The following is a 27,946-nucleotide window of genomic DNA, read 5'->3' as shown; positions in this document are numbered from 1 at the left end:
GCCAGGCTTCCGGCGGGGAGGGCGGCGCTTCCGGGGCGGGCTGCTGGGGACCAGGGAGGAGTGTCTGACAGTTGGCGCCGCCGGGAGGGAGGGCGGGCGGCGCGAGTGGGCGCGGGCCCGGTGGGCCAGGTGAGGCACGGGCCCGGGGTGGTGGGACTGGGCCGAATGCGGTGGGGATGGATGGCGTCCAGGGCTCTGGAGTTACAGTCTGAGCTCCGCTGTGCGGCTACGGACAGACGACTTGTTTCTTTGAGCCTCAGTTTCCTCCTCTGTAGAATGGGGGTCAGAATCCGACTGTAGCACCCGCTTCATGGGTTAGAGTGAGGAGTCAGCTCGTGCACGTCAGAATCCCTAGCTCAGCGCCTGCACAGAGTGCTCCCTTCGTTGCTTATACTATTATTGTTAGTATTGATGCTTGAGCTTGGTGTGAAAAATTGGGCTTGGAGGCCAACGGATTTCAGTTCAAGTCCCAGCTCCACTGTGCGGCAGTGGGCCTCTGCCTTCCCTTCCCTGAACCTCATGTTTCTCATCTATACAATGAGGACTAATTTAGTTCCAATATCATAGGGTCGTTTTGAGGATTCTAATGAAACATGTTTAAAGCTTTTAGCTCAGGGCCTGGCACAATAAGAGCTCATAGATTGGGACTGTAATGGTAATGATTCTGAAAATCACTGGTGTAACTGGGAAGTCCCAGGAAGTAGTGGGAAGGAATGTTATGGGACCACCAGGTTCTTTTGCCTGCTGTGCAGTAATCAGGCCAATACACTGAGACAGCAGGGGTTGCAGCAGAGAAAGAGTTTAATAATCATTGGGCAGCCAAATGAAGAGATGGGAGGAACCCCTCAAATCCATCTCCCCAAGGAGTTCTGGGCTGGGTTTTTCTTTTTTTTTGAGACAGGGTCTCACTATGTTGCCCAGGCTATAGTGCAGTGGTATCGTTGTAGCTCACTGCAATCTCAAACTCCTGAGCTCAAGCAATCCCCTTGCCTCAGCCTCCTGAGTAGTTGAGGCTGCAGGTGTGCACCACCATGCCTAGCTAATTTTTAAATTTTTTGTAGAGACAGGGTCTCACTGTGTTGCCCAAGCTGGTCTCAAACTCCTGGCCTTCAGTGATCCTTCCATCTCAGCTTCCCAAAGTGCTGGGATTGCAGGGATGAGCCACTGTGCCTGGCCTGGACTAAGTTTTATAAGAGAATTTTGGTGGGCAGGGGGCTTGGGAATTGGCATAATTAATTGGCTGGGTGAGAATGTGTGAAAAGTACAGGGATGTAAGAACGGCATTTCTGAACTGAGTCAGTTCTTTGGCAGGGATCACAGGACCACCTGTCCCATTGGAATGCAGTGTCTGGGAAATATCTTAAAAACAGTCTTAGATTGGAGATTTTATCTGTAAGAGCGATTATGGGAAGTTATGGGACTTTGTGACAAAAGGCTATACCACTCAAGCGGTAAACAGAAGGGAGTGGGCTCTGGGGCAAAGGCTGGTTAATGTTTAGCTGTTTTTCTTTTTTTTTTTTTTTTTTTTTTTTTTTTGAGACAGAGTCTCGCTTTGTTGCCCAGGCTAGAGTGAGTGCCGTGGCGTCAGCCTAGCTCACAGCAACCTCAAACTCCTGGCTCAAGCAATCCTGCTGCCTCAGCCTCCCAAGTAGCTGGGACTACAGGCATTCGCCACCATGCCCGGCTAATTTTTTGTATATATATTAGTTGGCCAATTAATTTCTTTCTATTTATAGTAGAGACGGGGTCTCACTCTTGCTCAGGCTGGTTTCGAACTCCTGACCTCGAGCAATCCGCCCGCCTCAGCCTCCCAGAGAGCTAGGATTACAGGCGTGAGCCACCGTGCCCGGCTTGTTTAGCTGTTTTTCTTCAAGACTTATGTCCTTGTTAAAATCCCAGCATCTTGCTTTGAATTAATATTATGAGGATGGTTTCTGGAGGAAGCTCAGAGACAGCAATAGGAAAAACTTAGAACTAGAGCCAGGAAGAATCGACATTCTGCCACTTACTATTTGGCCAGTTCCACCGAGTCCTGTACTATTAGATTTTTCTTTTTCTTGAAAACACCTGATACATTTTCTTCCAGTCAATTAATTTGGGAAGGAAAATGTGCATTGCTATCTTAATGGAAAACTAACATTACTGGCCATAAAAGGAAGGAAAACTTAACCTAAAATGCAATGGAAACAGAACAGTCTATTAAATTATAGACAGAAATGGAAAGAGAATTGAAGAGAGAATAACTTGTACTATGTGATCCCATGTTGTAAGATCCTATGGACTCCATCAAGTTGTCTTATACTCAGTTCCCAACTCAAACTTTGCATACCAATGACACTAGGTCATTGACTGTCCCACCCTGTCCCTCAGTGAAGGTTTATTTGTTTTGTTTAATGCAGGAGCATTGTTCTAAGGGCTTTGAGTTTATTAACTCATTTAATCTCTATTACAGCTTTATTAGTACTCTTATTCTCATTGTACAGGTGAGAGAAGTGCGATCAGCAAGGTTAAGCCACTTGTCCAGAGTCAGGATTAGGAAGTGGTGAAATTGGGATTTGGATCTCAGTCTTCTAAGGGCCTAGCACATAGAGTCTGGTACATGGTAATTACCTGAGTTTTGGGAACTGTCATTTTTTAAATGACTATTTTGTTAAAGTTTTCATTATTCAGAAAGTCAGTGCTTTTAAGATTGCGGAGAGAGGAAACTGAGTTCAACAAGGAATTCTGTAGTAGTAGCGGGAGAATACCAATACTTACAGGATTCTGGTGAGCATTAACCTGGACTTTGCAAAGACAGGCCACTGTGCCTGGCTTGTAGTAATCCCCTGATGGCACTAACCATAGCTAATGGGCTGACTTGGGCTCAAGTCCTGACCCCGCCATTACTTGCTGAATAACCTTGGTCTTGCCACTCTAATCTGTAACATGGGACTCATTTTTACTTTTTTCCTAGGGTGGTTGTTCTTGGCACTTAGTAAACACTCAACAGGAATGACTACATGGGCATTGGAATCAGGGAGAACTCGTTTTTGAATCCCAGTAAGGTCAGTTGCTAGACATGGCATTTGGCAAGTGACTGCACCTCAGCGAGTTGGTTTTTTCATTGATTAAAATGTGGCTAATAATAGCCCTCACCCATGAGGCTGTCGTGAGGCATCAGCATGATGCTTGGCCCTGGTCCCGGGGCACAGTCAGTGCTTGGTGTGTGAGAGATTGTTCTCTCTGACTCGAGACCTCTCCATGGCCTGCTCTCTGAGAGATGCTTGTTGTATTGTCTTTGTCCAGTGGTAAAATCTGGAAGGGAAAGTGGATCTAAGAGTGGCAAGTGCAGGGTGGAGCCATGTTTGTGGTCATGTTCATCAATAAGAGATTCAGCAGAAGCCAGAGGTGGGCAGGGTGAACCCTAGCTGAGGGTAGAGGAGAGAGTTTCTTGCGTGGGGACTTAGGGGAAGCTTCACAAAGCGATGGCAACCAAGCAGAGGGAAGGAGAGCTTGTCAGGAGGACAGGAGGAGATAGGCATTTAGGCACAGGTGACATCCTGTGAAAATACTGGGAGGCAGACCAAGCACCTGGGTGGAGAGGGAGGGTTGGGGTGGGAAGAAAGGAGCAGAGTACTTAGTGTGCACCAAGCACTGTCTCAGGTGACTTCATCCATAGAAACTCATCTAGCCCTCACAGCAGTCCTCCAAGGTAGGTAATGTTTGCACCAACCCAATTCACAGATGGGGTTACCAAGGCTTGCCAGATGAAGTAACTTGCCAAGGCCACACAGCTAGTAAGTGGTAGAGCTGGATTTGAATCTGCAGCCCAGTTCCGGAGTTCTTACTCTTAACCAGGCTGTTATACCATTAAATTGGGTGTGGCGTGGGGTGGGGCAGATCGTATGGGGTGGCAAACAGGTGCTGGGGCCCAGGGCCTTCTCCACCCTTTGGAGGGGGTGAGGGAGAGGGGTCAGGATTGGGGGCTGGGTGGGTAGAAAGGAGCAGAGTGAGGGGAGAGGGCAGAAGAGTGGAGGAGAGGAGCTGCACCGGGGAGAGGAGGAGGCTAAGTGGGAAGGAAGTTTGGGCCAGGCACTGTGGGCCAAGTAGCTGTAGAGTCACGCAGCACCGAACCAGCACGTGAGAATAATTTCCCTGAGTTCCCTGTCGAAGCTGCTGTTAATGGAGAAAGTCTCCAGGAGTGCTGATAGGTCTTTAACTCCACCTTCTACCACCTGCTCATCTTTTCTAAGTGAAAATTGGTTTTTCGTTTCTTCTCTGGGGCCCCTCGTGATCTGGTGCCCCAGCTCCCTGACCTGTCCCCTCCGTGCTTGCTCCACTGCCACACCGGCTCCTTGCTGCTGGCTCAGGGCACTGGACTTGTACCTCCTGGGACACTCTTCCTCTGTAAGACCACAAGGCTCATTCCTTCCCTTCCTTTGCGTCTCTAAATGTCACTTTAGAGTCTTTGCCGATCACCCTATTGAAAATTGCAACCCCTCCCTTCCCAGGCCCTGTATGTTTACCCCATGACACCAAAGCCTTCCTAACACACTATATTCTTTTTTTTTTTTTTTTTTTTTGAGACAGAGTCTCGCTTTGTTGCCCAGGCTAGAGTGAGTCCCGTGGCATCAGCCTCGCTCACAGCAACGTCAAACTCCTGGCCTCGAGCGATCCTCCCGCCTCAGCCTCCCAAGTAGCTAGGACTACAGGCATGCGCCACCATGCCCCCCTAATTTTTTCTATATATATTAGTTGGCCAATTAATTTCTTTCTATTTATAGTAGAGACGGGGTCTCGCTCAGGCTGGTTTTGAACTCCTGAACTCGAGCAATCCGCCCGCCTCGGCCTCCCAGAGTGCTAGGATTATAGGCGTGAGGCACCGCACCTGGCCACACTATATTCTTAATTGTTTTGCTTGTTTACTCTTTGTCCCCCCAGTCCCCTGACCCCGGCTATAGGCCAAGTTCCATGTTTTTGTTCATCTCAAAATTTTTAAGTGCCTCACACATAGTAGGTTCTCAGTACAGAGTGTTTGGATGAATGAATGAATGGGTCTTAGGTAGGGGGTGTCTATTTTCTGTCCGGCTTCTATTCCAGCTGACCTTTCCGGCCGTGTGGGAATGGAGCTGTGGACATTTGCTGTCCCTGGGCCCTGTCCCAGGCACAAATGGTAGTTGTGGTGGCAGCTCTGTCTCAGGCTGACTTCCTGCCAGCTGCTCCAGGCTATTCCTGGGCGATGAGCCCCCAGCCCAGGAACGTTCCCCTGGCAGGCAGACAGACAGGCACCAGGAGAGGGACATACACTCGCAGCCGGTGGCGACTCATGGGCCCTCTCCCCTTTTTCTCTCTTCCAGGCTCCAGGGAGCAGCGTCAGGGCCAAGGAGACAATGGTCTCCGTGACTATGGGTGAGTCTGTCATCTTCTCTCCAGGCCCCCCCTCCCCACTGCCCTTTTTGAGGTATGGCCTTGGTGGGGGAAGACAGGGTGGGGGAGGGAGGGCCAGGTCACTGGCAGGAACAGCTGTACTCTGAGGAACGTAGGGGCGGGGCTGGGGCCTGCTTCCTCGCTTGTCTGCTCCTGTGTGTAGTTTAGCCTTAAAGAACTTGAATTATGAAGTCCGTGGGTCTCTCAAGTGGCCTGTCAGAGCCTTGGTTTTCTCACCTGTGAAATGGAGATGATAAACTCCCTACATCCTAGAATTCAGGAGATTATCTTAGGAATAGGAAAATCTTAGGAATAGTTCTCAACACATGTGAACTGTCACTATCACCAGCCTTATCACCATATGCTCTTTAAACTCTGTATTTTGGTTTTGCCAGAGCATGGGGATTAGTAGGTGCCGGTGAAAAATTTTGAGATTTATTGGACATATAGAAAGATCCATAAAATCATAATTGCATGGTTTTAAGAGCAATTAAAAAGGAAACATTTGAGTATATCCTTTATGATTCCCTTTACAGAAAGCACAGAAGCAGGCAAAACTAATCTATTCTGTTAGAAGGGGGGTGTAGGGACCATAAGGGGAATGCCCGGAAACTCTGAGCTGTTAGGAATGTTTATTTCTTGATCTGTGTGCTGGTTACGATATGTTTGGTTTAGGCAAATGTATCAACTTGTGTACTTTGTTGCCTGTATGTTATAGTTCAACAAAAAGATTGAAGAAAACCAAAGCTCCTCTAACCATCCAGGTCAAGAAATATAATATGGACAGCTTGCTGAGGGTCCTACTCCAATCATAGTCCCTCCCTTTTCCAGATAGAATAAACTACTCTCTTATCTTTTGTGAACATCTTTCCTTGTTTTTGTAGTCATATCACCAGTGGAAACATTCTTATTCTACAGACTTTGGTTTTGAACTTGTATGAATGAAACCTTGCTATGTGTTCTTTTGTGTCTGGCTTCTTTGTTGCCATGCATAGCTATACTTTCTTTTCATTGCTATATAGTATTTCACCACATGAGTGGCCACCATTTGTTTATCAGTGCTACCATCAATGGATATTAAGTTGTTTCTGGGTTGTAGCTGTTGTAGACAGGCTGCTATGAATATTCTTGTACATGTTTCCTGGTATGTGCAGCAAGCCACAACTCATCAATACCAAGACACACATTGTTACACAACTTCACATTTCTGAAGTGGTGGTACATCTTACAGCTGGTGGCAGTTGAATTGGCCTTGAATTTTCCTTCTAAGTAATGCAGTTAATGATGGTGTGTGCTGGAAGGGACTTTTGCAGTTCTTGGGACACTGGGTTTCAGTAATCTTGTGGTTAAAATCACGGGCTTTGTCTCAGAAAGAAAGCTACCACCAACCTGTTTTCTCCCTTTAATGATAGTTTAATTGAGATCTAATTCATGTATCATACATTTTACCTATTTAAAGTATACAGTTCAATAGTTATTATATTCTCTATTCATAGAGTTGTGCAACCATCACTACAGTCAATCTCAAAACATTTTCATCACTCCCTCTAAAAACCCCATACCCATTAGCAATCATTCCCACTTTCTTCCCCAACCCCTAACAGCCACTAATCGACTTTCTATCTTTCCAGATTTGCCTGTTCTGGACATTTCATATAAATGGAATCATTCTGTGGTGCTTTTTGATACTTAGACGAAGGTGCCTGCTTTTGGCTAATGGAACCCAGGGCCCAGTGGCTTGGCAGGTGGATAGTGCCTATGTGACGTAGGAAAATGGTGCCCCTTTCCTCTGGGCTAGGGGAGGAAGTCCTAAGGGCACGAGCTCTTTGCCAGCCTCAGTCCCCAAGGGCTTGACCAGTTAGCACCCTGGGAGATAGGCCTGTGTGTGGCTAGCTGGGCAGGGGCCTCCTTGGGAGAGATGTGGCTCACGGCCTTTGTCTGTGCCCCACACTGCCACCCACATCAGACCCAGAGTGTCTCTTTCCCTGCTCTGAGCCTCAGTTGTCTTCAAAGCAAAATGGGTGAAGTAATAACAGATTTCTTCTAATCTAAAATAGTGTGGATTGTAGCCAGGCACGGTGGCTCATGCCTGTAATCCCAGCACTCTGGGAGGTCGAGGTGGGCAGATTGCTCAAGGTTAGGAGTTTGAAACCAGCCTGAGCAAGAGCAAAACCCTGTCTCTACTACAAATAGAAAGAAATTAATTGGCCAACTAATATATATAGAAAAAATTAGGGGGGCATGGTGGTGCATGCCTGTAGTCCCAACTACTCGGGAGGCTGAGGCAGCAGGATCACTTGAGCCCAGGAATTTGAGGTTGCTGTGAGCTAGGCTGATGCCACGGCACTCACTCTAGCCTGGGCAACAAAGCGAGACTCTGTCTCAGAAAAAAAAAAAAAAAATAGCGTGGATTGTTAAATGTACTGTTATACACCATGAGAAAGAAAAAAGTTGTTAATTAAACCATGATGCACCAACAATCAGAAGTAGAGCCGGCCGGGCGCTGTGGCTCACGCCTGTAATCCTAGCTCTTGGGAGGCCGAGGCGGGCGGATTGCTCAAGGTCAGGAGTTCAAAACCAGCCTGAGCAAGAGCGAGACCCCGTCTCTACTATAAATAGAAAGAAATTAATTGGCCAACTGATATATATATATATATAATTAGCCGGGCATGGTGGCGCATGCCTGTAGTCCCAGCTACTCGGGAGGCTGAGGCAGAAGGATCACTGGAGCCCAGGAGTTTGAGGTTGCTGTGAGCTAGGCTGACGCCACGGCACTCACTCTAGCCTGGACAACAAAGCGAGACTCTGTCTCAAAAAAAAAAAAAAAAAAAAAAAAAAAAAAAAGAAGTAGAGCCTATAATAGTTTCAGAGATGTTAAAATGTGAGAAAAAAACATTCTACTTAGAATCAATGATCTTATCTACCATGTGGTCTGACAGGTCAAGGTCAGCTGGAGGTTATATCCAAGAGGCCAAAAAAGAAGTTTAGAAAGAATAAAACTTCATGGGTGGAGTCTGCCTAGTCTTGGCCATGGCTGTATGTTCAGTGGTGGTAGTAACAGTAATAATAATAACAGCTAACATAGGTTGAGGATGTTTTCTGTGCCGACCACCATTTTTTTTGGGACAGAGTCTCACTCTGTTGCTCAGGCTAGAGTGCTGTGGCGTCAGCCTAGCTCACAGCAACCTCAAACTCCTGGGCTCAAGCGATCCTCCTGCCTCAGCCTCCCAAGTAGCTGGGACTACAGGCATGCACCACCATGCCCAGCTAATTTTGTTTTTATATATATATTTTTTCAGTTGTCCAGATAATTTCTTTCTATTTTTAGTAGAGATGGAGTCTTGCTCTTGCTCAGGCTGGTCTCGAACTCCTGAGCTCAAACGATCCTCCCACCTCGGCCTCCCAGAGTGCTAGGATTACAGGCGTGAGCCACCGTGCCTGGCCCCAACCACCATTTAAAGCCCTTTATGTGAATTTTCTCATTGAGTCTGCACAGTGACCCAAGGATGATGGTGCTGCTATCACTAAAATGTCAGGACAAGGACTTCCTCTTGTGCCCTGTGGTATCCCCAACGGACCAAGTACCCAGTAAATACTTGTTAAATATATTATTCCAAATTTACAGATGAGGAAACCAAGACACTGAGAATTAAGTTGCCCAAAGTCTCCCAGCCAGGAAATGGCAGGGCAGGATTTGAACCTATGCTCCAGCTCCAAAGCCTGTGTTATAACTTCCATGTCTCTCTCTGAGGCAGAGCTGCTCCTGTGGTGGGGAGGAGGCTTGTTGAGGCTTGTGGACTAGCTCTGTGACCCTTCTCTCCAGCTACCTGTGGATCCTGTCATCCTCTGTGCTGGCTGGCTGAGAGGGACCAGGGCAGAGAGCCCAGAGTCTAGTCCCCCTAAATCAGTCCTTGGCCACACGTGTATGATAAGTGCTTAGAGTCATGCTGCGATCCAGGGCAGGCCAGAGCTGTACGGGCAGAGATGCCTGGTTAATGGGGTTCAGAGTTTGGAATCTCTGCCTCTCGAGAACACTGTAGCCTGGAGTGAGTTGCCCAACTTCTTCTTGCCTCAGTTTCCTCATTGGCAAATCGGAGGAATTTTTATACTGCTTAACTCATGGGGTCAGGAGGGCTTAGTCCCATCATGTGTGTGAAGCACTCAGCACAGGGCTCGGCGACCTGTGGGTGGGACCGTTGCGACCGTGGTTTTGCTGCTGCTGTCTCTAAAGAGAATGACATGACTAATGAGCCCCGTCCAATCTCCCAGCTACTTCCGAGTGGATCCAGTTCTTTAAGGAAGCCGGCATTCCTCCAGGACCTGCTGTCAATTACGCTGTGATGTTTGTGGACAATAGGTGAGGTGGCTGAGGGCACAGGGCTGAGCTTGGGGGGAGGGAGGTGGGGAGCTAGCTGGCCCCCCACTCTGGCCCACTTGGGTCCTCACACTGACCCTCCCCTGCAGGATTCAGAAGAGCATGCTGCTGGATCTCAACAAGGAAATCATGAATGAGCTGGGCGTGACCGTGGTGGGCGACATCATTGCCATTCTCAAGCATGCCAAGGTGGTGCACCGCCAGGTGGGGTGCCTCGCCCAGCCCCTTTGTCCCTGGGTTTAGTGTGGAGGTGGAGGGGCACTTGCAGAGCCAGCACGTGGCCTGACAGCAAAGGCAGGCTGACCTGGGTTCCAGGGCTGGTTCACCCGTCTGCTGTGTGACATTGGGCACGTTGCCTACCTTCTCTGAGCCTTACTTTCTCCATCTGTAAAAAGCAGAGGCAAACCTATCTTGAAGGAGTGTTGTGAATATTAAGCTAAATAAAGTCCTAGCACAGTGTCAACTTCCTGTAGTAGGGACTTAGTAAAGACTCTCTGTAATTACTATTACTGCTACTTCTTTTTTTTTTTTTTTTTTTTCTTCATTTAAATAATTCTTAGCATCAAGATATTACTGCTACTTCTTATCTTTCTCATGATCATTATCATCTCCAGGACTCTCTCTGTCCAGGACAGGAGCTTCCTATGTGGGACCCAGATGGTGGGGACTTGACTGACAGTTTGGCCATTGCAGTCTGGGCCCCTCCACTTATAGTGACCCACCTTTCTGGGTTTCTTTCAGATGGGCTTTTCACACCCCCCTGCTGCGCAGGGTGGCTGTGGCCGCGTCTACCAGATATTGTACGAGGCCCTGCCTGCCAGGCCTGGGGTGAAGTGCTCCTTAAGTTACAGGAGCTAACACTCACCCAGCACTTGCTGTGGCTGGCCAGGCCCGTCTCCGTCCCTTATCCACGTGAGCTCAGTCACTCCTCATTGCACTTGACCCCGAAGGAAACTTACCCCAGAGCTGTGTTCTCAAGCACTCCACTTTAACAGACAGTAGCTGCTGTGGGTATTCGCGTCATTTTTGGTGGCCTATTCCATTTCACGACAGGCCTTCATCTCTCTATCAGCTAGGACAGAACCCCACAGTGAGGGCTTTCTCAAGCCGGGACATTCTCTCAGTTGTCATAGAGAAGGTCACTGAGCAAAACATTGTTTTGTTTTGTTTTAAACTTTTAAATTTGGGAATAATTTGGGGATGATAGAAAAGTTCCAACGGTAGTACAGAAAGTTTCTGTATTTCTTTCATGAAGGTTCCCCTGTTAATATTTCTCATAGCTGTGGAACATTTGTCAAAACTAAAAAGTTAAGATTAGTTCACTACTATTGATTAAACTATAGACTACTTGCATTTTATCAGTTTTTCCAGCAATGATCTGTTCCCAGGTCCAGTCCAGGATTCCACATTGCGTTTACTTGTCATGTCTCCTGAATCTCCTTTGATATGTGACAGTTTCATAGTCTTTCCTTGTTTTTTGATGGCCTTCATAGTTTTGAAGAGTGTTGGTCAGATATTTTGTAGACTGTCTCTCAGTGTAGGTGTGTCTGATGCCTTCTCATGGTTAGGAGTAAAGTCAGGTTTGACCCTCCTGGTACTGTTCAGATCTCTAGGTCCCCAATTCTGCTGTGGTGACTGAGGTGCCTATCTTTTTACAGGACATGTGCAAAGCTGCCACCGAGTCAGTGCCCTGCAGCCCCAGCCCCCTCCCAGGCGACATTCGCCGTGGCACCTCTAGTGGTGAGTCCCGTCTGTTCGGGTCCCTTTTCCTTCATTCTTACACTCCAGCAGTGAAGGGGACACACTTGGTCATTGTGTCTATCCCGCAGTCCGCAGAGGTGGAAACAAAACCATCTGAGACCCTTTTCTCTTAGGGAAAAAAATAAACACGGTAGTGAGTGGCTATACACACAGTTGCGTGTGTTCTATGAAGTCACCACATACACTGAATTAGTGAATACTGAGCCATTGCTCCTAGGGGAAATAGAGTATTAGGTTTTAGCAAGCCTCCAGTCATATTTTCATTAGCTGGTCAAATACATAACCTTATTTTATGTATGTTTCCTTTTAAAGAAACCTTATTTAATATATATTGTTTATTCATTATCATGGAACTCAACAGCCAATGACAATATAGCTCAGTCTTGAACAAGGCTTATCTAACATGCATGTTTTTTCCTTAAGGCATATCATACCCTTCTTGCACTTAGCTGTCCTACACAGCCCTTCAACACTGTGCTTGGGGGCCATTTTAAATAGGAAAATCACCAATAAAAGGCATAAACATTGAAAAACATTCACATGTGTGGCATTAAGTAACCCAGGAAAAGGATACTTGTTTACAGTATGAGAGCTAAACCAAGAAGGCACAGTGCCTTATTTGACCTCAGCTGGGAACATGTGTGTTGGGTGACTCAAATTTTCCCCCATGCATGTCTATAATTGACTAAAATCACTGCCTGTATTGATTTTGGGGAGATAAATGCATTTTAGTGAGCAGGTAAATTTGCAGTATGGAATCTGTGAATAATAGATGTTAATTGTATTTATCCTTTTGCTTTTTTCAAGCAGTATGATACCTTTTCTTAAAATAAACTTTAAAAATTTAACATATTAGCCTTTGCTGCTTGGCAAGCCACCCCGAAACTGGGGTTTAAAATGTAAACCTTTATTTCTCATGATCTGATTGGTTGGCTGGTCAGTTTTGCTCTGGGCCAGCTCAGCTGATCTCAGTAGTCACCTGGCAGCTAAGTCGAGGCTGGGTTGATGGCCTCATTCGCATCTCATGGTTGGCTTGATGTCATCTGGACCGACAGAGGTGACTTGGCCATGTGTCTGTCATTATCCAGTAGGCCAGCGTGGGCTTGTTCTCACAGTGCTGGTTGTGGAGTTCCCAAAAGCAGCATAAGAGGGCAGGCTCTGGTGCGCAAAGCACCTCTTAAGCCTCTGCTTGTGTAACATTTGCTTTTGTACCGTTGGCCAAAGCAAGTCACACGGCTAAGCCCAGAGTCGGGGTGAGCAGGGCCTACCCAAAGGCGTGGATACGGGGAGGCTGAACAAATTAGGGTTCATTTCTGCAACAGTCCTTGACAACACACCTACAGCAAAGGATTCAATCATAACAGTACGGCTGAATGACCTTTACAGACGGGACATCCTTGTAGCCAGCATCTAAATCCAGAAACAGAAGCATGACCAGCCACTCTGAATCCCCTTCCTTGCCCCCTCTCAATCACGACCCTCTCCAAGTATCCATTACCCTGATTTCTAATAGCACAGATGAGTTTGCCAGCCTTTTAAATCTTTATAAATTAAATTTTCATACCTTTCTGAATGTCTTTAATAGTTTTAAAGAAGTTTAAAAAATTAAAACACACATAACCAGCCTGGACAGTAGCAAGATCCCATCTCTAGGAAAAAAAAAAAATTAGCCAGGTATGGTGGTGTGCACTTGTAGTCCCAGCTACTTGGGAGGCTGAGGCAGGAGGATCGCTTGAGTCCAAGAATTGGATGCTGCAGTGAGCTATGATGATGATGTCACTGCACTCTTAATCTGGGCAACAGAGTAAGACCCTGTCTCAAAAATAAATAAATAAAACACATACACAGAAAACTAGTGAGGAAAGTGGGCAGTTAAAAAGAGAAGGGGGCCAAGCATGGTGGCTAACACCTGTAATCCTAGCACTTTGAGAGGCCGAGATGGGAGGATTGCTTGATGCCAGGAGTTCAAGACCGGCCTAGGCAACATAGCGAGACCCTGTCTCTACAAAAAATAAAAAAAAAAAAATTACCCAGATGTGGTGACACCTGTAGTCCTCTGTGGGGAAGAATGCTCCAGAAACAATGCTAGAGTGCTGTGGCATCAGCCTACCTCACAGCAACCTCAAACTCCTGGGCTCAAGCGATCCTCCTGCCTCAGCCTCCCAAGTAGCTGGGACTACAAGCATGTGCCACCATGCCTGGCTAATTTTTTGTATATATTTTTAGTTGGCCAATTAATTTCTTTCTATTTTTAGTAGACACGGGGTCTCACTCTTGCTCAGGGTGGTCTCTAACTCCTGACCTTGAGCGATCCTCCCACCTCGGCCTCCCAGAGTGCTAGGATTACAGGCGTGAGCCAGGGCACTCAGCCTTTAAAAACAACATTGTTGATAATATGCTTTGTAACATTGTACATGTGTGTTTGTGTTGGGAGGGGGAAAAGAGAGCAATTCTTTGTACTGTGCCGCCCTGATGGCAACTCAAATTCAGTAGAGCAAAGATTAAGTTGATTGTTTAGCCTCAAATGCTGGTTACGAGTCAGGATGATAAAACATCATATATCTGACCTCTTTTAAGCAATACATTTTCCGCTGGGTACAGTACAAGAGGCATGGCCCTCTCAACTGCATGCTAGTGATTGATTGACAGGGTCTTGCTCTGTTGTCCAGACTGGAGTTCAGTGGCATCATTGTAGCTCACTACAGCCTCAAACTTCTGGGCTCAAGTGATCCTCTGGCCTCTGCCTCCAAAGTAGCTGGGACTAGAGGCATGCACCCCAATGCCCAGCTGATTTTTAAATTTTTTATAGAGATGAGGTCTTGTTATTGCTCAGGCTGGCTCAATAAGTGATCCTCCCGCCTAAGCCCCCCAAAGTGCTAAGATTATAGGCGTGAGCTACCATGCCTGGCCAACTGCTTGCCTTTTATACAAAAAATCTTGATTGTATTGTACTCGGCCAGGTAGAGTATTGTGCATGGAGGCTCTCACAGGGACAGAAACCACCCCACCTCAAGCATCTCCATCACGAGGACAGTACAGCCACAGGGGTGACACCAGCTGACCCTTCCTCATTCAATCCTAAGGCTGGCCTTCTCCAGCCTAGCCCTGAGACTGCTGATTCAGGCGGACCTCCCAGGACCCCACCCAAAAAGACTCCCCTTTTCTCTCCACAGCCGCCTCCCGAATGATCACCAACAGCCTGAACCGCGACTCCCCACCTGGCACTCCCCCTAGGCGGCCAGACACCAGCACGTCCAAGATCTCAGTCACTGTGTCCAACAAGATGGCAGCAAAGAGTGCCAAGGCCGCAGGTGAGGGGATTCAGGCAGGAGGTGGGAGGAGCTAGAGGTGAATATGGGTTGGCAGAAGGCATTTGGGGGTTATTCTTCCAACTCTGTAAGGTGCTTTGCAGGACACAGAGCATACAAAGAGTTTGGACTTGAATCACTTCTGTGAACTTACCAAGTTGCTGCACTCTGTGGGCCTCACTTTCCATGTCTCCGTAGTGGAGGGTGGTGCTACACTACTGAGAGGAAGGTGGTAGGAAGCACTTGAGACGATGTGTTGGAACACACGTGCATTGCAGTTCTCACTTGGTGGTGCAGTCTTTTTTAACAGGTGTTCAGTGAGTCCCCCACTGGTGCATGGCCTTGTGCTCCATGCCTGAGGTCAAAGGTAAAGAACCTACTGCCTCCTCTTAGCAGCCAAAGGATCCTGTAAGACCTTCAGTCTGATCCTATCACAGCCTTGACTATAACTCTCAGGGCTTCCCATTATTCCATTAAGAAAGTCCAGTCTTCTCCTAGTGGCCTTATAGGACCCTGCGTAATATCGATTAATGTCTTGTACCTCCCTCTTGCTTGCTGGCTCAGCTCCCCTGCCCACTGAGGGGCCCTTCTTCCTCAGCCTTACCCATGGCTGGCCTCTGTTCTTCTTCCAGGTCTCAGCTTGAAAGCTGGGGATGGGACTCCAGTCTTTGGGCTCCAAGCCCTCCTTCCGTCCTCCACACACTCCTGCCTTTGTTGGACCCAGCCCCACAACGGCAATCTTACCGTGTCATTAGGCACATGTGGAAACTGAGGCCCAGGGAGCTTCATGTTTCTGACGCCCACTCCCATCATGCCCTGTCCACCTCCACTGTGAGGTCTCCTCTTTGTCATGTGTGTTCGAAGTGCCTCACCCCTCTGGCCTTTGATCCGTGTGCCAAGAACAAGAAAGTTAAAATGAGTTTATAAGGATTGAAAAGATGGTGAGCCAGGGAACGACTGGCTCTTTTACCCCTCAACACATTTGACCGGTTCTTTTTTTAAAAATATTGAGGTAAAGTTTAGTTATGCACAGTGCACGACTTGTAAGTATGCAGCTCGATTACTTGTTAAAAAGGGAGCATAGCCATGAAAGCGCTACCTAGTTGGAGCTCTAGAACTTTCCACCACTCTGCAGGCTCTCTATCTGAGAGCCTGGGAGGTCCGCCACAGCCTGGGGATTCCAAGTGCCTTCTGTAACCTCACGTTGCCCAGAACTCTTAAGTTTCTCAGTGGTCCAGTCAGTGGCGATGTGGGTGGTTGGGAATAAAAGGGATTGTAGCCATGCGAATGCATTAAAGGGAACCTGTAGGCTGGGTGTGGTGGCTCACACCTGTAATCCTAGCACTCTGGGAGGCCGAGGCAGGCAGATCGCTAAAGGTCAAGAGTTTGAAACCAGCCTAAGCAAGAGCGAGATCCCATCTCTAATAAAAATAGAAAGAAATTAATTGGCCAACTAAAAAAATATATAGAGAAAAAATTAGCCAGGCATGGTGGCACATACCTGAAGTCCCAGCTACTCGGGAGGCTGAGGCAGAAGGACACAGGAGTTTGAGGTTGCCATGAGCTAGGCTGACTCCGTGGCACTCTAGCCCAGGCAACAGACTGAGACTCTGTCTCAAAAAAATAAAGGGCACCTGTGTGCCCTTTGCCTGGTGTCTGGCCCCTGCTCCAGGAGAACATTGCATCTCAGAAGGTGCTGAACCCCCACCTTCCTCCCCTAGCAGCGCTAGCCCGCCGGGAGGAGGAGAGCCTGGCTGTTCCCGCGAAGCGGCGCCGGGTCACTGCTGAGATGGAGGGGAAATACATCATCAACATGCCCAAAGGCACCACCCCCCGGACCCGCAAGATCCTGGAGCAGCAGCAGGCAGCAAAAGGTACCAGCTCGTGGGAGGCACACTTCAGTGTGGGGACTGTTTCCCTTTACTGCATTGTACGGGGTTGGTCAAGCCCTACAGGCGATGGCTGAGAAGCAGGCTCTAATGCGGATCCAAGGCCTTGGGCCAAGGGGATAGCCATGGTGGCCGCAGAGCAGGGGCCACATCACCTGTCATGCTGTAGTTAGTGTAGGTGGGCTCCTCAGTACCTCTCCCCTGAGGGGCAAGGGCAGGCAGTCAGTGATGGCCTGCCTGTAAGGTGAGTGACCGTGACCGTGCCTGACCAAGGGGAAGGGCCCCAAAGTGGGCACCGCTGTTACGAGCCAGAGGAGACAGTTGTGATCCAGTCCAAAGCTAAGGCTCATAGCTGGTAGTGCAGAGATGGTGTTCCTTACCGTGGGATTGTCTTAGACTATCCTACACACACTCCTTGACTCACGGTGGGGTTGTGTTTCAATAAGCCCATCTTACGTTAAAAATATCGTAAGTCGAAAATGCACTTAATACACCTAATCTACTGAACAACGTAGCTTAGCCTAGCCAGGGGTTCCCAAACTTTTTATTTATTTTTATTTTATTTATTTATTTTTTGAGACAGAGTCTTGCTTTGTTGCCCAGGCTAGAGTGAGTGCTATGGCGTCAGCCTAGCTCACAGCAACCTCAAACTCCTGGGCTCAAGCAATCCTCCTGCCTCAGCCTCCTGAGTAGCTGGGACTACAGGCATGTGCCATTATGCCTGGCTAATTTTTTCTATATATATTAGTTGGCCAATTAATTTCTTTCTATTTATAGTAGAGACGGGGTCTTGCTCTTGCTCAGGCTGGTTTCCAACTCTTGACCTCGAGCAATCCGCCCGCCTCGGCCTCTCAGAATGCTAGGATTACAGGTGTGAGTCACCACACCCGGCCCTCAAACTTTTTAAACAGGGGGCCAGTTCACTGTCCCTCAGACTGTTGGAGAGCCGGACTATAGTTTAAAAAAAACTATGAACAAATTCCTATGCACACTACACATATCTTATTTTGAAGTAAAAAAACAAATGGGCAAAAACCCCTGCATGTGGCCCGTGGGCCGTAGTTTGAGGACGCCTGGCCTAGGCTTAGCTTAAATGTTCTGCTTTTGCCCCATACTAAAGGCAAAAATTGTAAGTCAAGCCATTGTAAGATGGGGACTGTCTGTGTGCATTCTCATGGAAAAACTTTCAGATGATGTGGAAACATATACAGTAAAACCATCTCCCCTCACTCCCATGTCCCCTGTCTCTTCTTAACCTCTGCAGACTAGCATCTGTACATGTGTATGTACAGGTATATAGGTGTTTTTTTTCTTTTTTAAACTCAAAAAGCATCATCCTGTAAGTATTGTTCTATAACGTTTTTATTGAGATAGTTTGCATTAGTGCTTGTAGACCTTCGTCATTCTTTATTTAATGGTTATTTATTATTTCCGTAGTATTTATATAACATAATTTAGTAAACATTCTCCAGCTGACCAACATTTAGGCTACAATATAGGGAGAGGACTCACTGCCTTTCGTCAGATTCTCTTGGAGACCATGACCCCAAGAAGTGAAAGGGATGAGTAGGGATTAAGAACTGTCCCACGCACACATTTTGTAGCTTGTGCTGCGGTGCGAGGGATGTGTGTGTCCGTTTTAGCCAATTTTTCTCACATCGGACACCAGCCATCTGCGGGCAGGCTCAGGACAATGTGAGCCGACAGCGTAGACTCAAACCTGACTCCGTGCAATCTGTCCCGGAGCTGGCTGGCATCTGGGCTGGCAGTGTCACCGCCTGTGGTGTCCATACAGTGCTTGACATGGGCCCGGCCCATAGGGGCCGCTCAGCAGGCGCCGCCTGATGGCCTCACTTTCCTTCCAGGTCTCCACAGGACATCCGTGTTTGACCGCCTCGGCGCGGAGACCAAGGCAGACACGACAACAGGGAGTAAGGTGAGTTGGGAATGGGGGAGCAGCTCTGGGCTCGCCAATTCTTGTGTTGCCTGGGTGTCATTTTACTGCCACTTCCCTCTCACCCCTCACATGGCCCATCTCATCCACCCTCCTGGCCTCAGCGCCCTTCTTTGCTCTGGCTGCCTTCCCTTCTGTCTTCTGCCCCATCTCCTGACCCCATTTCCAGCCGCAGGGATCCGGCAGACTCCTGGATGTCTCCCACCCACCATGTCCCAAACTGGCCTCAGCATCTTCCCCCAAAGCAGCTCCTCTCCCGGGCCCCCGTGTCAGGGCCGCCCACCACCGTCTCCATTCCACTCAGTCACCGATCTCATGACCCCGTCTGTCTCCACCTCCCCTGCCACCTCTCCCTGTCTGGACAGGGCGAGAGCTGCTAGCTGGTCTTGCACAGTCGCCATTAACCTGCTGCAGGCCCCCGTCCCCACAACAGCAGCACGTGCTGCCCACAGGCAGGGCCCGTCCTGTTCCCCTGCTCGAGGCCCTTCAGAGGGCTTTTCACTGTGTTCACGGAGAAGCCTGCCCCTGTCGCCACGGCCTGCAGTCCTGCATGTGGTTAGGAGCACAGCCTGAAGTCCACTGGGGCCTGGCCACATGGCCTTGGCCATGTCACTTAAACCCTTGTACCTCAGCTTCCTGATCTATACGGTAGCCACCCCAAAGGACCGTGTGAGGATTGGGTGAGATGATGCCTGTGCGGTGCCGGCTGTCCGGCACGTGGTGAGCGCTCTTTATTTTATTAATTAATTAATTAACTAATTTTTGAAACAGAGTCTCACTTTGTTGCCCAGGCTAGAGTGAATGCCGTGGCGTCAGCCTAGCTCACAGCAACCTCAAACTCCTGGGCTCAAGTAATCCTCATGCCTCAGCCTCCCTAGTACCTGGGACTACAGGCATGCACCACCATGCCCAGCTAATTTTTTCTATATATATTAGTTGGTCAATTAATTTCTATTTTTAGTAGAGACGGGGTCTTGCTCTTGCTTAGGCTCGTTTTGAACTGCTGACCTTGAGGGATCCTCCCACCTTGGCCTCCCAGAGTGCTAGAGAGTGCTCTTTTTTTTTTCTCTGAGACAGAGTCTCACTTTGTTGCCCAGGCTACAGTGAGTGCCGTGGCGTCAGCCTAGCTCACAGCAACCTCAAACTCCTGAGCTCAAGCAGTCCTTCTGCCTCAGCCTCCCGAGTATCTTGGACTACAGGCATGCGCCACCATGCCTGGCTCAGTTTTTCTGTATATATTAGTTGGCCAATTAATTTCTATTTATAGTAGAGACAGGGTCTCACTCTTGCTCAGGCTGGTTTCGAACTCCTGATCTTGAGCAATCCACCCGCCTCGGCCTCCCAGAGTGCTAGGATTACAGGCATGGGCCACCGTGCCCGGCCCAGGAGCACTCTTTAAACATGAGCTCCCCAGCTGTGTTTCCCACCTCTCAGTCCCTCGCTTGCCAGGGCACAACCACTCTGACTTTCTCTCCCTTTCTAGAATCTTTTAAGTGCGATAATAACACGCAGGATCATGTGGCTTGAAGATTCGGCCATGTAGCTTGGCACACAGTGAGTGCTCAGTACATAGGATGATTATTCCTGCCTCAGGGACTTAGCATATGCTCTCTTCTCTGTGGATTCATTCTGGAGGGCCTGGCTTTAAAGTTGGTGCCTCAGAGAAAGTTCTTTGGACTCTAAGAGGAGATGAGCCATCCTTGTCCCCTGCCCTGTAGCACTCTGTTGTCCTTCATAGAATGCATCACTGTCATCCTTACGGAATTGTTTGTGTCATTTCTGATGCTAAGTCTGTCTCCCTGACTGGGCTGTAAGCCCCATGAGGCAGAGCTGGGGCTGTCTTGGTCATCACTGCATCCCCAGCACTGCTCAGCTGAGGGCCTGGTACAGAGCTGGGACTCAGGAAATACTTGTCAAGTGAATGGCCAAATTAATCTTCCCATTCATGCCCACCTATAGACCTTGCACGTGATCGTGCCTCTGCATGGCACGACCTTTCTCTTCCTTTTGTGTTAGACCCATTTAACACTCAGGTATCAGTGCAGATGTCCCCTCTCCCAGGGAAGCTTCCCTGAGTGTCCAGGCAAGGTTAGATGCTTCTTCTGGGCTCCCAGCCCCTGTCATGGCTCTCCCCACTGTCTAGGCGTCACTGATGGGTGTTTCTCCCAACTGTGAGTCCCAAGAGGCCAGGCACAGAGGAGGCAGCTCGTCATGAATGTGCATTGAGTGACTGAATGACTTCCTTCTCCTATCTCTGACCTCTGCAGCCCACAGGAGTCTTTAGTCGCCTGGGGGCCACCCCAGAGATGGATGAGGATCTGGCCTGGGACAGTGACAACGACAGCAGCAGCTCTGTCTTGCAGTATGCTGGGGTCCTGAAGAAGCTGGGACGGGGCCCAGCCAAGGCCAGTCCCAAGCCGGCACTGACTGTCAAAGCCAAGGCCACAAGCTCGGCGACAACGGCCACTGCCCCGACACTGCGGCGCCTGGCGCTTTCCTCACGCCCTGGGCTTGAGAGGAAACCGGAGTCCCTGTCCAAAGTCAGCATCATCCAGAGACTGGGCAAGGCCGCCCTTGTGCCTGAGGCCCAGGACAGCCAGGTCACGAGCACCAAGAGTAAGTCCTCAGCTGAGGTCAAGGTCACCATTAAGAGGACTCTGGTGGGGCCCCGGGGGAGCAGCTCCAGCGAGGGCCTTGGTGCCCAGATGGACCACACGGGCACTGTGAGCGTGTTCAAAAGACTGGGCCGCAGGACCTTCTAGCCCATGTGTGGGGCGGGTGCAGGCGGCAGAACCTGCAGGTGTCTGTCCCAGCCCCTCTCCGGGTTCCATCTCCCCTCCTGCCAGCTCCTGGATGACACTGCTGTCTCCTCCGGCACGCAAGCCGGGCCCGAGTGTTCTGGGGACTCACCGTGTTCCCTAGTCTGGCATGGTGTGGCCTGGCCTTGCCCGCTCTGGGACTCTCCTTCTCTCGTGTCCTCTGTTTTCTCCTCCCTGTGGCCTTGGTGGACCCACATCTCTACCTCTCCCGAGTGCCAAGCGCTCGTTTCTCTCCCCCATTTCCCCTCCCTCCCTCTCAGCGGCAGTGTCTGCTGCCCCAGACCCCAGCTCCTCAGCCTCCCGTCCCCCGTCACCCACAGAGCGGTGCCACCTTGGGGGGCTCCCTTATCCTCCTACCCGTCGACTTCCCGCACTCCTCTGTGCCTCCCCCCATTGCTTTAGCCTCTCTCCCCCCTTCACTCTGTTCATTTCTCTTCTGTTTTCTGTCCCCGTGGCAAGGCCCGACTGTCCGCTGCGTCCTGCCTGACCCTCCTGCTCCTCTGGCGTCCCAGCGGCCCCCTCGTCGACGGTGGCGTCGAGCCTGTAGAGACTCTTAGGCACCCTCCGCCCCCAGGCTGGAGGGGCCTCCCCAGACCCGGGGCTGCGGCCGGGCGACTCTGTTTTCCCGCCCTGGACACCTTTTTCTCTGAAAGTCGGTGGCGGGTGGTGGGCAGAGGCACCGGGAAGGAAAGCCGGTGCCGAGAGCGAAGACAACGGCTGTTTTAATATATTTTTGTGACTTTCAAACTGTTTCCCTCCCCTCCTTCAGGGTGAGTTGCAGGCTGTTTTCACATGAAGCACAACGCGGGTGGGGGCGCTGGCGAGGGTGGGCTCACCCTCTGAAGGTCACGCTCCCGGCACACACGTGGGCCACGTCTTTGCTGCAGGCCCTGAGTTGACGGCAGTAATGGTCACGGTCACCGTCAGTTAGGTTGTCTTCTCCCCGCAATAAGCTGCAGTGGTTCTGTCCCTCTGCCCCCGTCCCCTCCATAGACGTCACCTGTTCCTGCCACTCTGCCTGTTGGCGGCTTTCCAAATTATGGGCTCCATTTGTGTTGACTTCGTCACTTGCCCCCTCACTGCTGCACAGCTCCTCTGTGCCGGGTCTGTCCTAGGAGCTGGGGGGCCCGCGGTGAGCGGGGCAGACCAGGGCCCTGCCGGCGTGGCTGGCGTCCCCAGTGAGGGACATGGAGGTAAAGTGATCGTGCTGGCCAAAGAATCAGGGCACGGGAGAAAGCGGCCAGGGCCACTTCAGGTGTTGGGGACAGGAAGGCCTTTCAGAGGCGGTGACATGTAGGCTGAGTTGGGGACGAGAAGGCGTGGCTTTGTGAACAGGACAGCGTTCAGGCAGTGGGACAAGGAACACGAAGGCTGCTGTGGCTGGCGAGTGAGGAGCCTCCATCCAGCATGAGGTGAAGGCGGGTGGACAGGAACCAGGTGACCTGGGGCCTGGTGACCCAGGACGAGCGATGTGGACCGTAGCCCGAGAGCACCGAGTTGTTTGGGAGGGTTTGAAGCAGGGGCGTGATGCTCAGACCTGCCCGCTGGGACGATGGCTGTGGCTGCTGGGAGGAAAATGCGTTGCTGGGAGGGAAGGCGCAGCGGCCACTGCAGTAGTCCAGGCAGGAAACGAAGATGGCTCCGAGCGAGGTGGTGGCGATGAGGAGCAGAGAACAGGGGTGGGCACAAGGTGTGCTTTGGAGGAAAAGCGGTGGGATGCGCTGGCGGATTGGAAGTTGAGGCCAGGGGAAGATGGGAATCACGGGGCCTGCCGCGATTTTAGACCTGAGCATCTCGGGGAAGGGCTGCTGGCAGAGATGGGAGATGGGAGGGAGGAGGAAGTCGCGGAGGGGAGCTCCGACTTGACCGTCTTGGGGGTGAGGGGCCCGTGAGGGCTCCAGGCGGAGATGTTGAGCAGGCTGCTGCGGCTCGGGGGGCCACCAGGGTGGAGGTCACAGCTGTGGGCAGTGCTCAGGGTGCAGCTGGAATCAAAGCCAGGGGCTGCTGATTCCAGCTGGAAAGGGAGCACAGAGATTGGAGAGGACCTGGAAGGGGGCCGTGTTGATATCTAGAGAACAGGGTGTGCTAAAGGAGCCAGCCCAAGGGTGGTCAGGGAGAATTAAGAGAACAGGTAAAGAGGAGATTAGACGTCAACCATTTATTTATTTGCTTTCATTGTGGGAAATATACATAATGTGAAATTTACCGTTTTAACCACTTGTAACTGTGCTGTTCGGTGGCATTGCGTCCGCTCACACTGTTGTGCACCCGTCACTAGCCTCCACTTCTACGACCTCTTCATCTTCCCAAACTGATCATCCATTTATGTTTAGTTTTTCAGTTATGTCTTATTAGGAGACCACTGTGTGTCAGGCAGTGTCCTAGGCACCAGGCCTGGGGTGGGACAGTCTGGACGTCAGGGTGAGGGACATCAGTAGAGAGCAGTGTAGACCCCTGTCCCTGTGAGGACCTGAAATGATGGCAGATACTGGTGATGTCAGATTCTGGGGCTGCCTTTCGTGTCATTGCCACCAGGAGGAGCTCACACACAGGCACGTCCCCTGCTGAGCTTCAGCTTTTTTTGTTTTCCTAGTAATTTCCTCTGGTTCCACTTCATGAGTAATTTTAACAACTGCCGGGGGTAACTGGAAGAATTCCAGTTACTAAATTTAAGAGCCCATGGTAATTTCTTGATGTATAATAGGAACTGCAATGATATTTAATAGAAAAACATGTATAGCTCACTTACCACCTAAGGCCTACCTGTGCCAGGTAAGTTGTGTCACTGTTGCTCTTTACAGAGGCCCCGAGAGGGGAGTGTACTGCTGATAGCCTCACCCGGTGGGCATGTGGCAGGACTGGGTTTGACCTCAGGGAGCTGACTTCAGGATCCTCGCACCTTAACCCCGACCCTGTGCTGCCTGGATTACAGATTTGGAATGTAGCCTCTTTGGATGGTGCTTTTGGACTCTCTGGAGCTGTCTGTGTGTGCATGTTCCCACCACCCCATCAGCTTGTCCTGGGACGCGTGTGCAGCTCTGAGCTGCTGCAGGCCTTCGGCGTCATGCCCCGTGACCAGAGCCCATGCCACTCCAGAGTCACTGTGTCCCACCCATTTGACTTGGCAGTTCTCCCAAATCAACGCCAACAGCTGTGACCCACAGGGGTGGATCATTTTTTCCCTGCTTCTATTAAGCATCTTTGAGCATAAAGAATACATCCATGTGGTTCAGAATGTGAAAGATACAAAAGGCTCTACAGTAAAAACTGTCTTCCCTCGCCTCTTACCACCAAGTTCCTCCCCAGCGACTACCCTCTTGTGTAATCCTTCCAAAGGGTGTGGGTGTGTATATATACACATATAGATATATACAAACATAAATCAGAGGGACATGTAGTACACACACACAAATACACATGAGTATTAACAGTCTATTCCTTTTTGAAGGAAATTCAGGTTGTTTCCAATCTCTTGCTATTACAAATAGTTTGCTATAACCGTAATGAATAACCTTCTTCACCTATGGAATCAATTCAGGGGTGAATTTGAAGAACACAATTATATCATTAAAGTGTAAATACTGACAGTGAGTCAATAGCAAATCTGAACTAATTCTTGCCTGAGATTATTGGCATTCTTCAGGTGATTGATTTATACAGTGACCACCCCATTTCATAAAGGAATGAAAAGCAGTTGGGCTCTTCTAATTGGAGACTGTTGGAGGAATTGGGTCAGGGGATGTAGAGAGCCAACATTAAATACTACCAATGTGCCAGGAAGTGCGAAGTAAACTCTTGCCAAAGTTGATGGACCTGTCGAATTGTGAGGGCAACACCGTGAAGGGCAAGGACTTCCTGTTCCCATCCCATGAGCAGATGAGGAAAGGGAGGTGCAGTGAGCCCAGGGCTAGACCTGAAGCAACCCAGCAAGATGATGCTGTGCAGATGGTGGTCTTGGGACAAGGTCTCCTTCCAGACATGTCACCTCCTCTGGCAGCTCAGCCCAGTGGAAACTAAAGCCAGATGAGAACTTGTAGTACCTGGCAGCCGTGGCCCAGCCCAGCCCCGGCCTTCCTCTAGTGCTGCTCAGAGGAGCCAGGAGTTGAGCTGTAGCAACTTTGACCCCTCCCTTGAGGATCTATCCTGACTTAGTTTGGCAAGTGCTACTCCTACAGGACTGCCTTTGAAGGCCTGAACGGGGTATTGGAGGAGAGTTGTCATTTTCCTATAACCTGCTTTGTGAGCTCTAAATTAGGGCTTCACAAACTTCAGGGAGAACCTTTCTTTCCCCCGTTAGTAATAGACTTTATTTTTTTAGAATAGTTTTAGAGTTACAGAAAAGTTGGGAAGATGGTATAGAGAGTGACCTTATACCCCAAACCCAATTTCCCCTATTACATTGGGATGGTACATTTGTTACAATTCATCAGTATTGACCCACTAGTATTAACTAGAGTCCATAGTTTATTCAGATTGTCTTAGTTTTACCTAATGTCTTTTACTGTTCTAGGATCCCATCCAGGATACCGTATTATATTTATGTTGTCAAACATTTTTGTTGACAAATAAGCAGCTACCTTGTCTCCTGAGGCTCCTCTTAGCTGTGGCAGTTTCTCAGACTTGCCTTGTTTTTATGATGACTTTGATAGTTTTGAAGAGTACTGATCAGGTACAGGATCCCCCTGAACTGGAATTTGTCTGATATTTTTCTCATGATTAGACTGGGCTTATGTGTTTTTTTTGTTTTTTTTTTTTTTTGGAGACAGGGTCTTACTCTGGGTTAGAGTGCAGTGGTGTAGTCACAGCTCACCGCAGCCTCAAACCCCTGGGCTCAAGTGATCCTCCTGCCTAAGCCCCTCCAGTAGCTGGGACTACAAGTGCTCGCCACCATGCCTGGCTAATTTTTTTATTTTTCGTAGAGACAGGATCTTGCTATGTTGCCCAGGCTGGTCTTGAATTCCTGGCCTCAAGTGATCCTTCTGCCTCAGCCTCCCAAAGTGCTGGGATTACAGGCCTGAGCCACTGCACCCAGCCCAAGGGGTCATGTATTTTTTGGAGGAAGACCTCAAAGGGTAAAGTGCCATTTCATCCCACCACATCAAGGGTACATACTCTCAACATGATTTATCACTCTTAAATGTTAACCTTGATCACCTCTTTGTCTAGTTTTCTACTTTGTAAAGTTACTCTTCTTTCTCCTTTTATGTATTATGTTCTCTGAAAGGAAGTCACTCCGCACAGCCACGCTAAAGGAGTTGGGGGGCGTTTGCTCTACCTCCTTGAGAGCAAAGTACCTACATAAATTATTCAGAATTCTGCAACAGAGATTTATCTGTTCTCCATATTTGTTAACTTATTCAATCATTGATTTTTTTAAAATCAATTTTGACTCTTGGATATGTATTTTATACTTCGGGTTATAATCCAATATTACTTTAACTTTCTTGCTCACGTGAATCTGGACCTGGCCATTGGGAGCTTTTTCAGTTGGTTCCTGTGTCCCTTTGGCTTGCTATACCCTCATTGTTGTGTGGTGGTTTTGTTTTTTTAGCATGTCCTTACTTTCTGACCCTACTGAGCACTCCAGACTTATTGTGTATATTTCTTGCCCCACCTTAGAGTTAGCGATTTCTCCAAGGAACCCAGTTTCTTTCGTTGCAGAACTGTTAGAAACCAAGATCTAGGCATGAGATGTGCTTGTTGCTACTGGAGTAACGCCTCCTTTTTAGAAAATGAGATCTTCATATGGAACTCCAATATATAAAGTGTGTTTAAAATAGAAAAGCAATAACTTATTAGCATATGTTTGAATGCATATTTTGGATTAATTCATGCAAATACTACAAAATTCAAAAGGATATACAATAAGACTACTTACTGCCCAGTAGACTGGCAAAAATTTTCAGTCTCACGTGTTAGGGAAGATTGCAGATGGAAGAGCAATTGGTACCAACCATTTTGGAAAATAGTTTGGGCTAGGAGTGGTGGCTCACGCCTGTAATCCTAGCACTCTGGGAGGCCGAGGCGGGTGGATTGCTTGAGGTCAGGAGTTCGAAACCAGCCTGAGCGAGACCTTGTCACTACTAAAAATAGAAAGAAATTAATTGACCAACTAAAAATACATCACAAAAAATTAGCCAGGATTAGCACATGCCTGTAGTCCCAGCTACTCGGGAGGCTGAGGCAGTAGGATCGCTTGAGCCCAGGAGATTGAGGTTGCTGTGAGCTAGGCTGACGCCACGGCACTCACTCTAGCCTGGGCAACAAAGTGAGACTCTGTCTCAAAAAAAAAAAGAAAAAAGAAAATAGTTTGGTAGGTTGTGGTGAAGATGATACACTTTCCAACCCAGCAACTACTCCTCTAGGAATATACTCTGGAGAAACTCCCACATGCATACAGAGAGACGTTTGTAAGAATGCTCATAGACATGCTG

The 27,946-nt window shown here is 49.1% G+C and overlaps 1 protein-coding gene across 5 annotated transcripts; it reads left to right on the top strand.

Moving 5' to 3' along the window:
• The first annotated feature begins 47 nt into the window (after positions 1 to 47).
• Positions 48 to 27,794, top strand: C16H19orf47 (chromosome 16 C19orf47 homolog). Of its 5 annotated transcripts, none has more exons than XM_075993091.1 (10): positions 48 to 129; positions 5,337 to 5,388; positions 9,676 to 9,763; positions 9,871 to 9,985; positions 11,440 to 11,521; positions 14,716 to 14,853; positions 16,575 to 16,724; positions 18,605 to 18,675; positions 20,961 to 21,309; positions 21,972 to 27,794. In XM_075993091.1, the coding sequence occupies exons 2-10, from the start codon at positions 5,370 to 5,372 to the stop codon at positions 22,067 to 22,069; spliced, it is 1,110 nt and encodes a 369-aa protein (XP_075849206.1). In that variant the 5' UTR covers positions 48 to 129; positions 5,337 to 5,369; the 3' UTR covers positions 22,070 to 27,794. The 5 variants fall into 5 exon arrangements, with proteins under 5 accessions (XP_075849206.1, XP_075849205.1, XP_075849204.1 ...); XM_075993090.1 differs by having other exon boundaries at positions 16,572 to 16,724; XM_075993089.1 differs by having other exon boundaries at positions 20,961 to 27,794.
• The last annotated feature ends 152 nt before the right edge of the window (positions 27,795 to 27,946 follow it).

This window comes from Microcebus murinus, chromosome 16, assembly GCF_040939455.1.
Source record: "Microcebus murinus isolate Inina chromosome 16, M.murinus_Inina_mat1.0, whole genome shotgun sequence".
NCBI lineage: Eukaryota > Metazoa > Chordata > Mammalia > Primates > Cheirogaleidae > Microcebus > Microcebus murinus.
This window is presented reverse-complemented; position numbering and strand designations above follow the sequence as displayed.

Coding starts and splice junctions, on each gene's coding strand:
- C16H19orf47 (XM_075993087.1), top strand. Junction 14,854..16,571: donor AAAGAGTGCCAAGGCCGCAG/GTGAGGGGATTC, acceptor TTCCTCCCCTAG/CAGCGCTAGCCCGCCGGGAG. Junction 18,676..20,960: donor ACACGACAACAGGGAGTAAG/GTGAGTTGGGAA, acceptor TGACCTCTGCAG/CCCACAGGAGTCTTTAGTCG.